The sequence below is a fragment of the Drosophila ananassae genome, chromosome 3L, assembly GCF_017639315.1.
Source record: "Drosophila ananassae strain 14024-0371.13 chromosome 3L, ASM1763931v2, whole genome shotgun sequence".
NCBI lineage: Eukaryota > Metazoa > Arthropoda > Insecta > Diptera > Drosophilidae > Drosophila > Drosophila ananassae.
In genome coordinates, this window is record NC_057929.1 from 2,017,730 (window position 1) to 2,035,378 (window position 17,649).

The window sequence follows — 17,649 nt, forward strand, 5'->3', positions numbered from 1 at the left end:
ATAGCAATAACTTGTTAATTTAAAGCAAATAATATCGTATTATAATATATTTTAATAAAATTAGCCACGAATAACTTTTCGAAACGTTGCAATGTAACATTTCCACAACCGGTTAAGACCGATTAAAAAAAGAGTGGCAACGTCATGACTGAAATCCTGAACCGAAAAACCAGGGCTGACTATTTCCGGAGAAAGCAACACCCGCTACAAATAAATGATTTAAATAATGTTTCTGTGTTTATTTAAATAGAATTAGTTTACATGTTTTGCAAAAACACACAAATGAACAACAAAAATGATTTATTGTTACTGTATCTTAACGATTAATACCCAAAACATGCCAAATGTGCAATATTTTATATTATTTGAATAAACGTCCATGTTTTTTTTTTAATTTAAGTGAAATTTGTATCATATTCTGGTTATTTAATTGAAGCAGCATCGAAGCGCCTAACAAATTATCCACTTTAGTCGATAGACTTCATCTTGCAGAGGTGGTTAACCGGAATCATCTTCACCTCGTCGTTGATCTTGCAGACAAGGACGTCTCCCTCCTGCTTGGCCAGAACCCGGCCCACGGACTCGCGCTCCTCGCCATAGATGACCTTGAACTCGTCACCACTGTTTGGTGGCACCGGAGCCAGATGCTCGCTGACTATGGAGACACTGCGATCCTCCTGTCGCAAGAAAACGGAGCAAACTCCATTGGAAACCGTGCGAATAATGCCCGTTTGTCCAACCAGATCGGTATCGTCATGCGTGTGAATCCGAACTTCAATATCCGTAGTACACCAGTCGCCCATCGAGGAGTCGAGACTGGCGCCAGGAGTCTGCGGATTGTACGGAGACTGGGGAATGCCTCCCGGAGTGTTCGGGGAGTAGGTCGATGGCGACGGGGTGTTCATGTACCCAACTGGATAGGGAGATGGTGCTGGACTGGGACTGGGATTGAAGGGGCTGTAGCTCCTATCCGATCCATACAAAGTGCCAGGTGTTTGCGGGGCAAACTGCGATGTCATTTGATAGCCAGGAGTGCCTAAAAAATGAATTGAAATTAGAGCAAAAGAGGGATTTGAGAGAAGGGCAATTATTACTTGGATTGTAGCCGGGACTTGGGCTTGGCTCCTCCAGCGAATAGTCGAACTCGTTGTTTCTGGCTGGCGTGGTATTGGCCGTCGGATCCCAAGCTCCGTGGCGAGGCGTCATGCTGCCATCGTGCGACGGAGTCATGGTACCATAAGGAGTACGAGTATCCGTATCCCAGTTGGGTGTCTGGCTTCCCACCAACGGTGTTTTGGAGCCAGCAGCAGTGTAGCTGGGCGTCTGGGCTCCATAGCCAGGAGTACGGGCCGGAGTACGTCCGTAAGTGGACACACTGCCCTCCTTGCCGGGCACTCCCACAATGGCAATGTGATTCCTATCCACCGAAATAGTCTGACACGAAGTGTGCAGCTCCACGCGAGCAGTGCTCTCAGTGGCATCCTTGACGATTCCCACGGCTCCCTTGTAGGGTCCACCACTGATTTTGATGGTTTTTCCTAAAATCTCTCGATCTCGGGTAACACGGAATCCTCCCCTGCCGCCGCGGGCACCTCCTCGAGCTCCACGACCGCCGGACGGATGCATGGGCGACTGGATACGCGGCGACATGAATCCCAGGCCACCAAGAGTTCCGGCGTTGTTGACATTCGTCTTGCTGCCACCAGCCAACTGCAAGTGCCGGGTCTTGCAGACGAAGATGCCGCCGTTCTCGGTGTACATGCGGCAATGGAGGAAGGCGAGACTGCGGTACAAGTGCTTGATCTCTCCAGAGCGGCCCTAAAATTGAGTTTCTTTAATGAAGTTCTCAGAAATATAAGAATCTGCTTACGGCATGAGGTCCCTCCATGACTTTCACAATATCCCGACGACGAATCTGATTCTGATCCGCATCTAGGGCCACAGTATTCCGGTTCTCCCGGCGCTTGTGCAGAGCAGTGGGCTTGCACTCGATGCACTTTCCATTCATGCCAAGGACATGGAAGTTTTCACGCTCCAAACGAACAATGACGCCAACATTTTGGGAGCTATTGAAAGAGTTCTAAATGAGCTTAAATTCATGAACAAGTTAATGGGAAAACTCACTCTAACTGCACTAGATCTCCCCATTGGAACTGTCCAAGACAGTCCACACCTGTGGCCACATCGGAGCACAGCTGCAAATCGCGTGGCAAGACCTCCAACTCATGATTAGTCAGATCCGAAACGAGAACCACACGGGAGGGCTCAACGCGAATAATCAGACCAGTTTCGCCTTCATATCGGCCGGCCAAGACCCTGGCGTGATCTCCTGTCTTGAAGTACTTGCGCAGCTCAAGGGCTTTGAAGATCAAAGGATCCTGGAAAGGAATTCGGTTAGTTTCCATTTTATTTTATGGTCATTAGGGATCTCTACCTTCAGATCCTGATGCTTGGGCATCACGGTAATCATGGTGCCATCAATGGCCACAATCTTGGCTTGCAGATTCTCCAAATCACCCACGCAGACTTCCACATTGTCGCCCATTGAAAAGGAATGAGCTGAAGTTGGGTCGTCCTTGGCAGTGCCCATGATTTCCAAGTTGACCTCTGCAAGAATAATATATATTATTATTTTTCTTCACTATTTTAATGTTAAAATGTAAAATACCTTCTGGAGATTCTTCAAAGCGTTCCAGCTCGGCCAGGGTGGGCTTTACGCCATCGGACAGAATGGCCGACATGTTGAAGTTCTTGTAGAGAAATCCTTTCCGGGAATACCTGTTGCCCTCGAAGAGCAGGAAATCACCATCCGAATGGACTTCACCTCCAATAGCTCTGCATATTTATGTGGAAGTTAGTAATGCCTCAAAAATAATAAACAAACTGGTCGTATACCTGACGGCTTCTGGATCGAATGGCTTGGCCGGAGGTCGGCGTTTCTTCTTGCGCTTGCTGTCATCCGACTCCTGAAATAGTTTACATTCTCAGCTTTCTGTATTGGACTCTTGAAACTAAAACTTGCCGTTGCTGTGGTCCTCAGGGCACCGCGCATTCTCGTGTAATCGATGCGCGGCAGGAGCTTCAGATGCACCTGGTTTTGGGCCAGATCCACGTAGTCCACTTGGGCGATGTCGTCCTTGTAGAGGCCGCGCTTTAGACGCACCCATTGCTTGACCTTGAGGCCCACTTGCTCCTTAACCACCTTCAGGACGTCAGTCATCTCCTTGATGGGCACCATCTCCTGTTTCCACTTTCCCATTCGCAGGTTGCCCACATTGTCGATGGCCGTCTTGACGTGGGTCTGTTTGTAGGCCTCCAGGTAGATGTATCCCTTGACGCCTTCGGGGGCGACAATGGATTTAATTTGAAGCGGATCATCGGTGTTCAAGTAGGTCAGGAACTTCCGCATCAGCAGCAGGGCGGTGGCCTTCTCCTCGCCAATGCGGCACTTCACCATCCACAAGTTGGGATCCCTGAATGGAAATAAAAGGAATTGTGAAATATTTGGGACTTCCAAGAGTCGGGCATACTTACTTGATTCCTGGGAGCAGCGTTTGCTGGGTGATCTCATCCGACATTTCCTCTCCGCCATCGCCAAAGTGTCTTTTTGCGATGGATTCGTCGGCGTATTTCTTGCGGAGGTACTCCTCGATCTCGTCCTCTTTTTGGGTGCTGTGGTGAGGTATTTTTTAGATAAAAGACATAGTTTTGTAACAGTTACTTACTCCCAGAGGTTTGTGCCTCGTCGTCGGATTTCGATGTCCCTGGCCGTGGGTCCCAGCTCATCTATTTCGTTTCCCACAATGCCTATTTCGTTGGCACCTTCTTCCCACTCTTCATCCTCGTCGACCTGCAATTAAAAGTAGGATTAGTGAGAGCTTGGTGTTATGGAGAATAGAAATAAACCCACTTCATCGTCCACTTCGGCTTCGTCGATGATGAAACCACCGAATCGCTCCTTCTTTTTCTTCTTTCTTGGATGATCATCGTTCTCCTCCTCTTCGTACTCCTCCGAGTCGATGTCCTCGCCTGGCGGCTCTTCCTCCTCCTCACCGGACTCATCACTCTTCGGGCCACGATTGCCGCGACCGCGCGGCGACTCTGATCCCGACCGGGAGTGGCCCGACTGCGAGCGGGACCTGGATCTGGATCTGGAGACGGACCTCGATCCGGACCGGGACCTGGACCTCGACCTTGACTTGGAGCGGGCGCTGCGCTGCGATTTATTGGAAATCGATCCGTCCTCGGACCCACTGTCCGACATGTTGCTAACTTCGGAGTCCGACATTCCTGCCAACGTGTTCGGGGGCTTCTGCAATATGGTTTAAAGTTTTCAGCTGAATTATACTCTAGATTGGGAGAATGATATGGCTAGATATGGCGAGAAATACACATGCATATTGCAGGCATACGGTTTTCTTTGTTTTTATAACAATTATTAGGATTGGACAGAAGTCCAAAACTAGAAATGGCTTGGACAATAGTAATAGTGTATTTTTAGCCAAGATCTAATTACCGCACAACCAGTGGACAGCGGGAGGTGAAGTAACCACTCTTTACGGATAAAAATGCCACGCAAAATGCGTAAAATTACTTTTTTTTTGCTCAAAAAAGGCTTGTGTTGGCTCACCTTTTCGCGTTTTGAAGAACTTGTAGATGTCGCTGTATTTGGCTAGAGATGGAAGTTCTGTTCGAGATGGCAGTACTTTTTTCTAGAGGTGGGTTAGTGATGGTATTATTAGTTGATGGAAAAGTTCGATAACAACGAATCGGTGCTTTTATCAGTGTGTTTCCACCTCTACAGAGTATTTACTTTATTCGAAAATAGACATTTGAGGCCTGCCACGGCCATTGCGGGCGTTATTAGTTGAATTAAGTCGGTGATGCGGGGAGCCAGTAGGATCAGCGTTCGGTTTTTGCAATTAATGGTCCAATAACCACGCCAACCCCTCACATCTGGCAGCCCAGACTGCTATGTATGTATAAACAGATGCATATATATGTATAACAGATGTATTTTCATAAACCGAGAGTTTGGCAATAACCGAGTATCGCGCTTTCCCGGCCAGATTAGAGAATTCGGCCAAGTTGACCGTCGATCGTGCTATCCATCGGGCCATCGCAGAGAGTGGGCGGGCAGAGGCGGAAGAGAGTTAAGGTGTGGTTCGGTGCCACAACAGAAATTCATAACGAACGGGGTGGAAAGTCTCTCACTCTCCGCGACAACGTCTTCGACGACAACCTCCTCCACCTGTCCGTAGATTGGCACAGGATTTCCGACTAACTACCGTGTGATGCAATCGCTATCCGGCATATACCGTATAAACTACGCATCTGGTGCCCGTATCGCAGATTGAAGTTGTGTCCGGACGGCAGCTGGTGGAACATGAACGTCGTGGAAAGCAGTCAACCGCCGCCCACCAGCCATGACTGTGAGTAGGAGTTCTGGTTTGGCCTCTCCAATTTTCAGATTTTCCCCAAAAAAACACCCACTGATTCATTGATCTCTTCTGCAGCGCTCCTCGACGAGTACGTCATCCATGTGCACATGCCCAACAAGAGCTTCAAGGCGGTCAAGTTCAGTGTCAAGGAAACCGTCTTCAATGTGATCCGGAAGACCATCGAGGATCTGGGACGGGATGGGCGGCCGCCTAGCATCCAGCGCTATGCCTGTCGGATGATGAACATGATCACCAAGGAGGTGATCTGGTTGGCCAGGACCACCCCCATGCAGAAGGTCCTCACCCACATCCTGACGCCGGGCTGTGCCAATGTGGACTGCCCCAATAACGAGGACGCCAAGTTCGAGTTCGAGGAGGGAATGCTGCACCATCAGGATCAGGGAAAGAGGGTCATCGCCAACAGAGTCTGGCGGGTGGAGCTGAGGGTGCGCTATGTGCCCAACAGTATTCAGGATCTATTCGACGAGGACAAGGCCACATGCTTCTACTACTTCAATCAGGTGAAGGAAGATTTCATCCAGGCCAATGTAACCGCGATCGACACAGATGTGGCGGTCCAATTGTGCTGCCTGGGCATCCGTCATTTCTTCAAGAACATTACGGTTAAGGCTCCGGACAAGAAGCAGCACATCGATTACATTGAAAAGGAAATGGGATTTAAGAGTTTTCTTCCACAATCTGTGATAGCCACAACAAAGCCAAAGAATCTTAAGAAACTGATCCAAGTCGGTTACAAAAAGGTCTACAATTACAATGACATTGAGTACTTGACACGGTGAGGCATTTCTTGGTCATACGGCCTCACGTGTTCGCACGATTAAATTACCTTTTCCGTTGCAGGTTCTTCGATCTTTTAAAAAATATTTATTTAACAAACTTTGAGCAATTCTCGGTGACACTGAGCTCTGCCTGGAATATATCTGGAATCCTACACGTCGGCCCCCACATCGGTAATGCTATTTTTTTAATCAGAAGTATAAACATTTCTTGGTTAACAACTCCATATACTCTTGTATTCGCAGGAATCTCTTATCAGACCCATCCCCAAGCTAGCCTGAAGAATGTGGCTCAGTTCAAGGATGTCGTTGCAATAAAAACATGCACTCTACCAAAGGAAAAGCTGCCCAAGGCCAGCGAAAATGCTACGGAATCCACGGAGTCCCATAACTTCAACTGCAACTGCCAGAAGATCAAAACGCAGATCAAAATCTCTGCCTCGAATAATGTGGAGGACTTGGTTATTACGTGCAATGGCATTAATGTGAGTGTACTCTTCCCTTCGATTATCTCGTTTTGAATGCTAATATTATATTTTTCAGACGGCGGAGAGCATTGCCGACCTCATTGACGGCTACTGCAGATTGTTATCAAAAGACCTGGAGTTCACGATTTGGCAGAGGGAAACAACCGCATCGACCAGCGATGATAGCACAAAGGCCTCCAGCAATAATGCGACACTGGAGTCGAATAAATCAGGGGCGAGTCCGGCAAAGCCTATGCTAACGGATGACTACGCTGAGATTGGTCTGATGGAGGGGGAGGGCGACTACTCCACGCCCACTGTTCGCAACTATGAACTGGACAGGGCCCACATTACGCCGAGCGCTAAGATCGGAGTGGGACAGTTCGGGGATGTCTATGTGGGCACATACACGCTCCCGAAGTCGGCCAAGGCCAAGAACTTTGTGGGAAATGGGAAAGACAGTAGCAATAGCGACCAAAGAAATGCCGATGGAAGGCCTGATGTCATTCAGGTGGCAATAAAGACATGCAAAGCAAACGATGATCCCGAGAAGACAGAGAACTTCCTAGCAGAAGCTTGTAAGTATGGTAAATACTATGATATATGTTAAAATCTAATGGATTTGCCTTTTCAGATATTATGCAGAAGTTCGATCACCCTCATATTATACGACTAATAGGCATTTGTAGTGTAATGCCGATTTGGATAGTCATGGAGTTGGCGAAACTGGGAGAACTGCGGGCATACTTAAAGACAAACAGCGAAAGGTGAAGGCGTAAACTGATCTCTAATATGCAAATTAATCAATCTTGTTTTTGTTTAGACTAAGCCATGGCACTTTGCTTAAATACTGCTACCAATTATCCACGGCTCTCAGCTATCTAGAGTCCAAGAAGTTTGTCCATCGAGACATTGCTGCTCGCAATGTTCTCGTCAGCACTCCAACGTGTGTTAAGGTTTGTTTTCATGAAAGATTTCTTTATAATGCATTTTATATTCCCATTGGATTGTTGCAGTTGGCTGACTTCGGATTATCACGCTGGGTTTCCGATCAATCGTATTACCACTCGACACCCACAGGTAATAAATAAATATTCCAGCTGTGACCTTATAACATAAACTGGTTTTTTTTTGTGTTTTTTAGTGGCCCTGCCCATTAAGTGGATGTCGCCGGAGTCGATAAACTTTCGTAGGTTCACCACAGCCAGCGATGTGTGGATGTTTGGTGAGTGGAGCTGGGAGGAGGGAGGAGGAACACATTTATTAAACCGACACTAATCTCTTGAATTAATCTTGAATCAGGTGTCTGTATTTGGGAAATACTCATGCTCGGCGTCAAGCCGTTCCAGGGCGTTAAGAACAGCGATGTAATCTCAAAACTGGAGAACGGGGAGCGCCTCCCGTTGCCTCCCAACTGTCCCCCACGACTTTACTCACTTATGTCCCAGTGCTGGGCTTACGAACCACTTAAAAGACCGAATTTCAAGCGGATTAAAGAGACACTTCAGTAAGTTCCCAAAACCAACCAAAAATGCATAAAAGTCTTATGATTAAATCCATCTCAGGGAAATTCTGATTGAGGACAGCATTAGCTCATCGGAGACTCTGAAACGGGAGCACCGACGAGTGGCAACCATGTCCTGGGTGGGCAGTGACGACGTCGACATACCGCCCATGAAGCCATCGAGAGCTATACACGATTCGGGTAACAAAATAGATATTTTACTTGTTAGAAGGTTTTAAAATCGTTTTATCTCTTATAGACCTTTCAAACTTGATGTCCAATGTGAATGAAACAACCTCGACACCTCAAACCTACATCATTGCCCAAAACCCCGCGGTGCTGGCCAAGCTGATGATGGAGAACCAGAAGCGTGGCATCAATCCTGCCGCCTACACCACACCAGCATCGGTATTTAACACTCTAGCCGTAGAATTAGATGACAGCAAAGCGCAGGTTTCTCTCAAGACCACTAAGCTTCCGGCAGCCGATATGCTTAAGCTCGACCCCATCGCAGAATCTGAAAGACTCAAGACCCAATATTCCACTAACAGCAGTGCCAGTCAGATGGCCAACTCCCTAAACGCAGTAGTTAACCCCCTAGAGACCCTTACTCCCCATCAGGCAGGTATGTTTACGGGTAGTCTCCCCTCGAAGAGTAGCTTCGTCGTTTGTGCTCCGCACACCGAGGATCAGATGCCAATGGAGAACAATATGTCCAACCCGGCTGTTTCGAAGGTGGCCGGTTATAGCTTGTACGGCAGTTTGGAGCGACATCAGCCAGCGCCCGCCAAGTCGATGCATTCCAAGGGCGGCAGCCTAGAGCGCCATCAGTCGTTGATGTCCGCCCAGAACTTGGTGTTTTACAACGCCAAGCCGCCGCCCCATTGCACCAACACGGCGGAGCGTTCACGGAGCATGGAGCGGAACACATACTTCCATGCCTATCGTCAGCAAATGAAGACATCAATCGAGTGCGAAGCTCTGCCAGAGGAGATCTACGACTTTGGAGGAGCTGGACTCAAGACTTGTGTCTCCAACAAGCAGCAACCACAATGCAGTCCAATGATGAACTTGTGCCCCGTGGAAATACCACAAGTTCCGGTCCCAGAATGCTCTGGAATGCATCCCAATATCCCACCAAGTGGCCAAACCAGTTCATTTGGAGTCATCTCGCCACACAACCTGGAAAGTCAACGAGAATGGGAGCGCCAGTGGATGCTTTCAGGGCAGCAGAACGTTGGAATGGGACCCAGTGCATCCGATGGAGCTGTTTGTATGGCCACCTTGCAGGCAGAAGCTATGGGAAATCAGGTTTGGCGTTGTAGTGGACTTGTTGGCTAAAGAACTTTTGTTTTTATTATCCCCTTCTTTGATTGAGTCTTTAGTTTGTTGGTTTTTTGTTTTAGGAATTTGAGTTTTGTTAGTATTTTTGCTTTTTTTAAGCCAAAAAAGTAGAGTTTTGAACTAATATTCTTCCAACTTTTCAGGCTATTCATAATGTTATGGGCGAAAAGTTAAGACAGCAGCGAAAGGATAGCAACAGTGATAGCGAGTGGCTGATCCAGGAGGAGTTGCTGGTAAGTACTTCCATTTTCAAGGCTTAAGCCAATGAAATAATTAAATATTTGTTGCAGCGACGTCGATCCAGCTCGATACCACATGGAGCTCTACTCGATCACCAGCAACAGATGCTGCGACTCGACCTGATGTCAGCCGGGCCGTCTAGTCTACCCGACTGTTCCAACTCCAGTTCCCGGCCCATGACGCCCAACGCCAATCTTCTGTCCCTAAAATCGAACAATTCTTCGGCGGATCACTTGTCCGGCTCACATACCGGCGAAGATCAGACAGGCTCTAATGCCAGAAACTTTGGCCATTCGGTGTCCAGTCGCCCACTGAATCGCGCCGATGATGAGGTCTATTGTGCCACCACAATGGTGGTTAAATCGATAATGGTGCTGTCACAAGGGGTGGAGAAGGCCAACACCGAAGGCTATTTGGAATTGGTCAAGAATGTGGGCGTCAAGCTGAGGAACTTGCTGACGTCAGTGGACAGAATATCCGTACTCTTTCCAGCACAGGCCCTTAAGTAAGGAAATATTTGATTTATTTATTGAGAAATCCAATTAAATATTTATTGATATTTTTTAGGGAAGTCCAAATGGCACATCAAGTACTTTCCAAAGACATGCATGAGTTGGTATCCGCCATGCGATTAGCACAGCAATATAGCGACACTACTCTGGACTGTGAATATCGCAGGTATGTGCGGATGGATATTATTTATGATATCAAACTCTAATGGCTATACTTTCTTTAGGAGTATGTTATCGGCAGCCCATGCTCTGGCTCTGGATGCAAAGAATCTGTTTGATGTTGTCGACTCGATTCGGCAGCGTTATGACAACTTATTCCCGGCCTCCAACCCCAAGGACCACGTCAGTTCATCCAATTTCGAGCCATCCTCAAGCCATGAGCCTATCAACGAGCTGGGAGCCCACTTGAAGTCGAGTACCTCTGGTGATTTGCTCCATGGAACAGGAATATACGACAATGACTTGCACCAGAGCTTCAGTTCGCAGTTGCAGCTGCAAGGTGTTGCCAACAATAGTGGCGGCAGTGGTAGCCTTCAGAGGGGCATGAGCTTGGATCCCACAAATGAGCCATTGCGGATTGTGGAAGAGAATCTGGGTAGCCCCGGCGAACACATGTACTGCAACACATCCGCACTGCATGGCCACGCGTAATTCTTAAATAGCCTATGTGTTTTGTGTCTGCCCGATAGATATTAACTTAATCACTAAACTATTGTACATACTTAAAATATATGTATCGAAATATGTATAACCAACGGAATATCCAGCGAACAATTCGCTTATCAGCATACAGATTATACATAGATCCAAAATTACTCACTAAATTTTTTGACGAGACCCGCAACTCGGCCGGCCGCATTCTCACATCGTCACGTAGTCAAAATAATTTAAGGAACAAAGACGCGTTTTGAATGAAAATGGCTAGAAGTAATATTTATAGTTAATCTGCCCAATCTAACACAACTAAAACTGGAATTTCATCGCGACTTTGGGTGTGTTTTAAGACATTTATATTGTGATTTATTTACTACCATTATAAGCTGTAGTCAGAGCAAGTTATTTTGGTGCCAGGTTCAATCACAACAAATAAATTAAAATACTTAACAAAAAGTGTTGCTTGCGTTTTTAATTCTCAACTGTTCAGGATATTTTCAAAATATTGAAAAAGCACAGGGAGGAGACATTATGGCCCCTTGGGAAGGCCATATCTTGGCCAAAACCCATCAGATTCTTGAGCGGAATACCTTAATCGATTTGTGGATCGATTCCCCACAAATCTGCATCAAAATCTGGAAACAAAATATTTTTTCGATTTTTTGTCAAAATTCCAGGGGATCCCCTTCAAAATGTTGAAAATCCTTGGGGAGGACAATATGGCCCCTTAGGAAGACCATATCTTGGCCAAAACCCATCAGATTCTTGAGCGGAATACCTCAAACGATTTGTGGATCGATTCCCCACAAATCTGCATCAAAATCTGGAAATAAAATATTTTTTAAATTTTTTTTCAAAATTTCCAGGGGATCCCCTTCAAAATGTTGAAAATGCCTGTGGAGGACAATTTGGCCCCTTGGGAAGGCCATATCTTGGCTAAAACCCATCAGATTCTTCAGCGGAATACCTTAAACGATTTGTGGATCGATTCCCCACAAATCTGCATCAAAATCTGTAAACAAAATATTTTTTCGATTTTTTGTCAAAATTCCAGGGGATCCCCTTTAAAATGTTGAAAATGCCTGTGGAGGACAATATGGCCCTTGGGAAGGCCATATCTTGACCAAAACCCATCAGATTCTTGAGCGGAATACCTTAATCGATTTGTGGATCGATTTCACATAAACCCCCATTAAATTCGGAGAACAAATTAAATAAAATTCGAATAATTTGATCTGGAATTCTTTAATAAGTTAACATTGGCTCAAATTGCAAATTCTTGTACGGTCAGGAAGCTGCGTTAACAAGTCAATAAATTCGGAGATTTCTCCTTCGAGAACTTCTGCGGATGAACATTTTGTTTTGTACTATATAATGAAAAATATTCGAGATTACAAAAACCATTGAGAGACATAAGGATATTTGTTTGTTCGAGTGTGATTGGCTAACTAAGATGTCAAAAGCTTTTTATGAATAAATTGTGCGCTCGATCCATTCCTCCAAGGTGAAGGTAGCCGTTTCGTTCTTCTCCGTGTCCCGTTCTTTAAATATTTCTGTAAATAAATTCCTTGATTAATAATTATCCAAAGATATAAGAAAGTTTTATGTTACCAATATATGTCTTGATTTTCACGGCGCACATAATAAAGTCATCAAATGCAATCTTGCCGTCTCTGGAGCCATAACGATGCCCCAAGGCGTTGAGGACACGGTTGTTCAGATGATAGCCAGCTGAGTTAAGAGCCTCTCGAAGCTGGAAACCTGATATCCTTCCTGTATTCTCCACATCGTATATCTTGAATATAGCCTTCCATTTGGCAATTTCGGCGAGCAGTACTTCAAACTCTTCGAATCCCAGTTTGCCAGACTTATCAGCGTCCAACATGGCCACCATGGAGCGGCACACGTCCTTGGAGAAGCCATGGGTTTCATCGACAATGGCTAAGAAGGATTACAGTTTAGTAATTTTTTTTTATTAAACAGAATATAAGTTGTTAGTCGTACCAGTTGGTCCACCGTGTCCTCCAGCATCTGCGGGATTATCGCTTATAAGCCTCTTATTTGACTGGTCATTGGCTCCCAGCTGATCCTCAAACGGAGTACCCTTCAAAAATGGTCCACAGATCAAGGACAAAAGTCCACAAGCTCCAGCACCATCATCTCCAGGACCACCAGCCTGAGTCTCAAAGGCATTGTTTGGAGAAAAGCGATTGAACACAACAGGTTTTGGCAAATCTTTAAAAAACAAATCATAGTTATTATAAAAATTAATCATAGAATATTTAAACTATTCACCATCCTTCATGGAGTGATCCAAGATACGCTTCAGTTCCATCCAATCCACCTCCTGATCCTTGCCGGCAATGCTATCGAATAGACGTCGCAGGCCCTCCTTCTGGGGATCCAAGGGCTTCGGTGTGGGGAATCCTGGTGTAATCTTCAAAAGAAAGTCTTTAAGTCATTAATTAAAAGATTGGATTGGAAATAATGTACTTACCGTGTCGGCCTGGCCGCCATAACCCACATGATCATCATTCTCTCTAGATGGGAGTGAAAAGCGAAATGAGATGAGATGAGTGCGAATCGGAAATCGGAAATAATCCATTCATATAGGGAACATGTAATGGTTTTTATATACACTACATAAAGGATTTTAAATGGCCTAATGATAGTTTAAAGCAAGTATTTGAAATTATGGTTGACAGACCCGTTTTCAAAGCATAATACGTTGTTGTGGGTGTTTCATTTATTGTTACTTTAATAAATAATATATTGTAGTTAGGTACATGAGAGAAATACAATAGAAACAAGGATTTAAAAGTACACTGTCCTCCTTAAATTGTAAATCAGAGCTAATTTATTTTAATACTTTTCGTTTTAAGTTTTGTTCCTTTGTGGCAGACAGACGGACAAAGCTATCTATCCTCTTGTTTTTAAGAATAATTATTCAAAGGAGTGTTTTAATCTCAAATAGATTATGAAATAAAAAATATAATTATCAACATGCAATTGTGTGTTTCAACTTTAGGGAATGTGTAGAGGTGGAGAACCGAAACAAACAAGTTGATTAGCTTAAACAGGGCAAGTAATTATAGAAATATTTTGTAATCACATACCCACAAATTGCACTTTAGAAGCTTTTTTTTTTAGTTAAAGAAACCCCGCGTATTGGTCGCAACCCGAATTATGTCTAATATTCAAACTCATTATTATTCTCTACGTACTCCATGTTGTTTTGGGTTTCGGAGAATACTCGGATGATGAACTCTCCCTCCTCGTTCGGGTCGAAGGTCGAAGGCACAATCAGGTAGTGGCCAGGAGGCAACTTAAACCGGGCACATACCTAAAAGAAATGTCACATTTGTTAAGGAAAAGGCATTTATTAAAAGGCAATTATCTCCACTTACTTCACGGGTGTTGATGAAGTGAGGCGAACGTCCTACGGAGGACTTATACCTGAAGAAGCTCAGACCCTGCGGGCGGTTCTCCAGCTCACGATCAGTCAGGCTGTAGATGGCGAAGCCAATCGTAAGACACTCCATTCCCATGTTGCGCTTGGAACGCCTGTTTTTCTGCATCAGAGCCACAATCACGGTGCAATGTCCCTCCTCATCCTCCTCGTCGGGATCCACCAGAGTGATTATGTACTGGGGATTGTGCCAGAAGGTGTCCAGGAAGTTGCGGCATCCACCGGCCGTCACTCCAGGTGTCCATTCTCCTTCGTACATGGACATCTCCCACTTGCGTTTGCCACTGTTTTGTTGGTCTTCCGTCAGAGAATCCGGCGACAAATTGCAAATCTAAAAAAAAAGTTTTTAGAACAGATTTTTGAGAAAAAAAAGGAAGCTCTTAACCTCCACACGATCGAAGTGGTTGAGGAAATCCTGGAACGACATCCAGAACTCTCCATCTCTGTCGAAAGTGAGGCCTATTTCCGCTTTCTGTTCCTCTGGGATGTAGCGCCACTCCGGCGAGCTGTCACTCCAAGGACCATTCCACTCCGCCTCATTTCCCCAAGGATTTCGCATTCTAATCATGGGAATTTTTCCTTGGCGATTGGGAGTAACGATATCAATCATGCAGACCTAAAAATAATACATTCTCTTAGTGTTCAAGGCATAAAATGATAAAAACAAACCTTGGTGATGGAGTAGGCATGACCTCGAATCAATCCCTGGGGAGTTTCAGCCTCCAGCACATTCGGATCCGGCTCGATAGAGCAGCCCATCATGGAGTTACGGTCGGCTGCCTTTTGCAGAATGGTGAACAGGTTACCCGGGGCCTCCTTCAGGTCGTACCACTCGCTGACACCTCCGGTAAAGTCCTCCATAGCCTCGCAAGTGCTGCCGCCCTTAAGGGCCTCGTAAGAGCCATGAAGTCTGGAAAGATTTATATTTTATTTATATTTATTTTATTTATGTTGAAACTAAGTACTTGGCATAGGCCTTCTCCAGAAGGGCACTCCAGAATTCGTTCTTCTCCGTCGAATGCATGTACATGAGCTCCCCGTTGTAGGTGGGAAGACGGTCATCAATGATCACATCCACCCATTTACCTTTTTAATTAAACAGTAATTTATTAGTTTATTTAAGAAAGTGTTTAACATTAAGATTACCATATTGCCAGAAGCGGAAATGGAAGATTCCGGCGTAGTTCTCTTCGAAACTCTGCTCCGGTGGAATCACCCGGAAGAATAGATTGGATTCCTGGGTCAAGTTGGCCGTGGCAGCCAGGAGCCAGCAATCGCCCAGCTCTCCCTGCTGGACATCGAAACGGGAGTAGCCCTCCACAAAGAACTGCGGATTCTCAGCTATTTCCTGGATGATAAACAATATTTTATAATAATTTAAAATAAGAGATATTTCCAAAACCCACATGCGGTCTAAGCCATTCGATGTGACGATCTGGACGGCGAGAAAACATCAGAGATTCATTGGCAGCCGGGAACATGGGATCCTCGAAGAGTGATCCACTGGCTATGCAGCTATTCAGGATCGTCTCATAGTCCTGGACTTCGGAGTAGGGTCCCAGGTTGGAGCTCTTCTCTCCCAGCTAGAAATGTATTTTGCGTTAAAGAATGAATTACAGGAAAAAATAAGAAAAAATATCCTGAAAGTAGTTTGTTTGTACAGATACTTTATTATTATGAATAATTTTGAAGCGAGGATGCTTTTTTACACTTTACACGCAACAAGGACAATAACAAGGACAACACATTACGACATTACGACATCGTGGCAGCACATTATCCTCCAGAAGGAAAACCATGTCAATGCCATTAGGATGACTGGAGTAGGAGTAGGTACTTACGTTCCCATAGTACAACGTTTGAGATTTCAGTGGCTGAGATTGTAATTGTTGCTAATGATAACGAACATTTGAATTGGAATGTATAAATGTGGTTAACATGCATGTGTGGGTATTCAATGGATAGGTTTACATTTAGATGAATCACTTCTACTCTTAGTGATAACCTGGTCGATGGAAACTTACTACTCTCATGTTCTTGATGCTGGGCAGGACGCGCTTCGTGTCGGCCTCCTTCTTGATGAAGATCTCGTTGATCACAGATCCGACCACATCCTTGGCAGCTCCCATAGCTGCCTCGCCGGCGGCGTTGAGGAACTCCTGTCCCGCTTGCCTCAAGAAACCCTTCAGGTCATCCATCGTTCAGGTATCTAGAAATTTAATTTTAGAAAGAAATATATCGTTAGAACCACCGACCGAGATTAAAAGCCCATTACTGGTATCTTGTTAGCAAAGTCCAAAAATATTATATCGCCCATAGTTACTTATTTGGAGCTCGTGATGGAATTAGAAGCACACCCAGCGACTAAATGGGACAACTTATGGTCTAAACGGAGCGGAGATAGTATTCCCAACGTGACTGGGTCTTAATTAAATTACTTAAATTCACGCAAGGAGTAGCATTGGGTTTATTCAAACAGAAATTATACGTTAGAGACGAGAATGTCTCGCGGTTCGCACCCAAATATAATTCATTCGCATATGCTTAGATATACATATAAAAAAAAATGTCGAAATAATATGTGTCCGTATATATGCCACACGGTGTGACATCATTCCGAAGCATGAAATTCTCAAGTGACTCAAACTCAGAGAAACCCAGAGGGTGCCCGCCATTCGGGAGATTCACATCCACATCCAATATGCTTCCCATTTTCCACAACGACCTTGACATTGAGCCCGGAATTGGTCAGATACTGCGGCTTTGGATTTCCGCTCTGGCCGTAAATTGGCATTTAATTGGAGCCCTAAATTCGCTATTTATTGTCACAGAGCCACATAGTATATAGAAGCATTGTCTATTCCACTGCGGAGTCCAAACAGGTTTAGTAATTAATGCATTCTTTAGGCCTGGCTCATTCCCGTGGCCAGCCACTCTTCGGACGGGACTCCGTAGAATTAATTATAATTACGGCCAAAAGAAACAGATTATCCCTATTTTAGATGGACCTTGATTGGCCGAGAGAGCAATTTAAATCACGCACTTTCACTCCCCAAAACCGAATCGGTAACAGTCAACGGGACGAACGAGTTCCGTCTTCAAAGCAAACAATCTCACAAATATTTATTTTTGTTCAGCCCTGCATCTGTATCTGCGCCGTGAACCAGCTGATGGCCGGCACGGACTATCGTTTAAAAATGTAGTGTTGTGCAATTACTTTT

The 17,649-nt window shown here is 45.2% G+C and overlaps 3 protein-coding genes across 9 annotated transcripts; 1 reads left to right on the forward strand and 2 right to left on the reverse strand.

The window, feature by feature from the left end:
• Positions 1-283: 283 nt before the first annotated feature.
• Positions 284-4,728, reverse strand: LOC6495192 (transcription elongation factor SPT5). Of its 3 annotated transcripts, none has more exons than XM_001958847.4 (12): positions 4,631-4,728; positions 3,911-4,312; positions 3,726-3,850; positions 3,535-3,672; positions 3,023-3,473; positions 2,896-2,966; positions 2,669-2,835; positions 2,435-2,607; positions 2,125-2,378; positions 1,871-2,066; positions 1,095-1,818; positions 284-1,036 (listed from the first exon to the last, which is right to left on the reverse strand). In XM_001958847.4, exons 2-12 carry the CDS (start codon positions 4,286-4,288, stop codon positions 468-470), a joined length of 3,246 nt encoding a protein of 1,081 aa, XP_001958883.1. In that variant the 5' UTR covers positions 4,289-4,312; positions 4,631-4,728; the 3' UTR covers positions 284-467. The 3 variants fall into 3 exon arrangements, with proteins under 3 accessions (XP_001958883.1, XP_032307079.1, XP_032307078.1); XM_032451188.2 differs by having other exon boundaries at positions 4,595-4,667; XM_032451187.2 differs by lacking the exon at positions 4,631-4,728 and adding an exon at positions 4,517-4,539.
• A 24-nt stretch (positions 4,729-4,752) lies between these two features.
• LOC6495456 (focal adhesion kinase 1) lies at positions 4,753-11,065 on the forward strand. 3 transcript variants are annotated; one of them, XM_044715747.1, is made up of 17 exons: positions 4,753-4,976; positions 5,070-5,432; positions 5,517-6,237; positions 6,303-6,412; positions 6,485-6,723; positions 6,782-7,283; positions 7,340-7,472; positions 7,529-7,661; positions 7,722-7,785; positions 7,850-7,930; positions 8,008-8,212; positions 8,271-8,410; positions 8,469-9,520; positions 9,697-9,786; positions 9,844-10,298; positions 10,361-10,471; positions 10,530-11,065. In XM_044715747.1, exons 2-17 carry the CDS (start codon positions 5,387-5,389, stop codon positions 10,954-10,956), a joined length of 4,509 nt encoding a protein of 1,502 aa, XP_044571682.1. In that variant the 5' UTR covers positions 4,753-4,976; positions 5,070-5,386; the 3' UTR covers positions 10,957-11,065. The 3 variants fall into 3 exon arrangements, with proteins under 3 accessions (XP_044571682.1, XP_032307077.1, XP_014763312.1); XM_032451186.2 differs by having other exon boundaries at positions 4,753-5,432; XM_014907826.3 differs by having other exon boundaries at positions 4,757-5,432; positions 8,469-8,617.
• Positions 11,066-12,188: 1,123 nt separating this feature from the next.
• Positions 12,189-17,617, reverse strand: LOC6495191 (calpain-A). Of its 3 annotated transcripts, none has more exons than XM_014907701.3 (14): positions 17,472-17,617; positions 16,453-16,637; positions 15,835-16,011; positions 15,575-15,776; positions 15,394-15,514; positions 15,098-15,338; positions 14,814-15,044; positions 14,367-14,759; positions 14,184-14,302; positions 13,457-13,499; positions 13,255-13,396; positions 12,964-13,194; positions 12,571-12,900; positions 12,189-12,512 (listed from the first exon to the last, which is right to left on the reverse strand). In XM_014907701.3, exons 2-14 carry the CDS (start codon positions 16,624-16,626, stop codon positions 12,427-12,429), a joined length of 2,490 nt encoding a protein of 829 aa, XP_014763187.1. In that variant the 5' UTR covers positions 16,627-16,637; positions 17,472-17,617; the 3' UTR covers positions 12,189-12,426. The 3 variants fall into 3 exon arrangements, with proteins under 3 accessions (XP_014763187.1, XP_001958885.1, XP_032306270.1); XM_001958849.4 differs by having other exon boundaries at positions 17,437-17,560; XM_032450379.2 differs by having other exon boundaries at positions 17,400-17,557.
• Between the last annotated feature and the right edge of the window lie 32 nt (positions 17,618-17,649).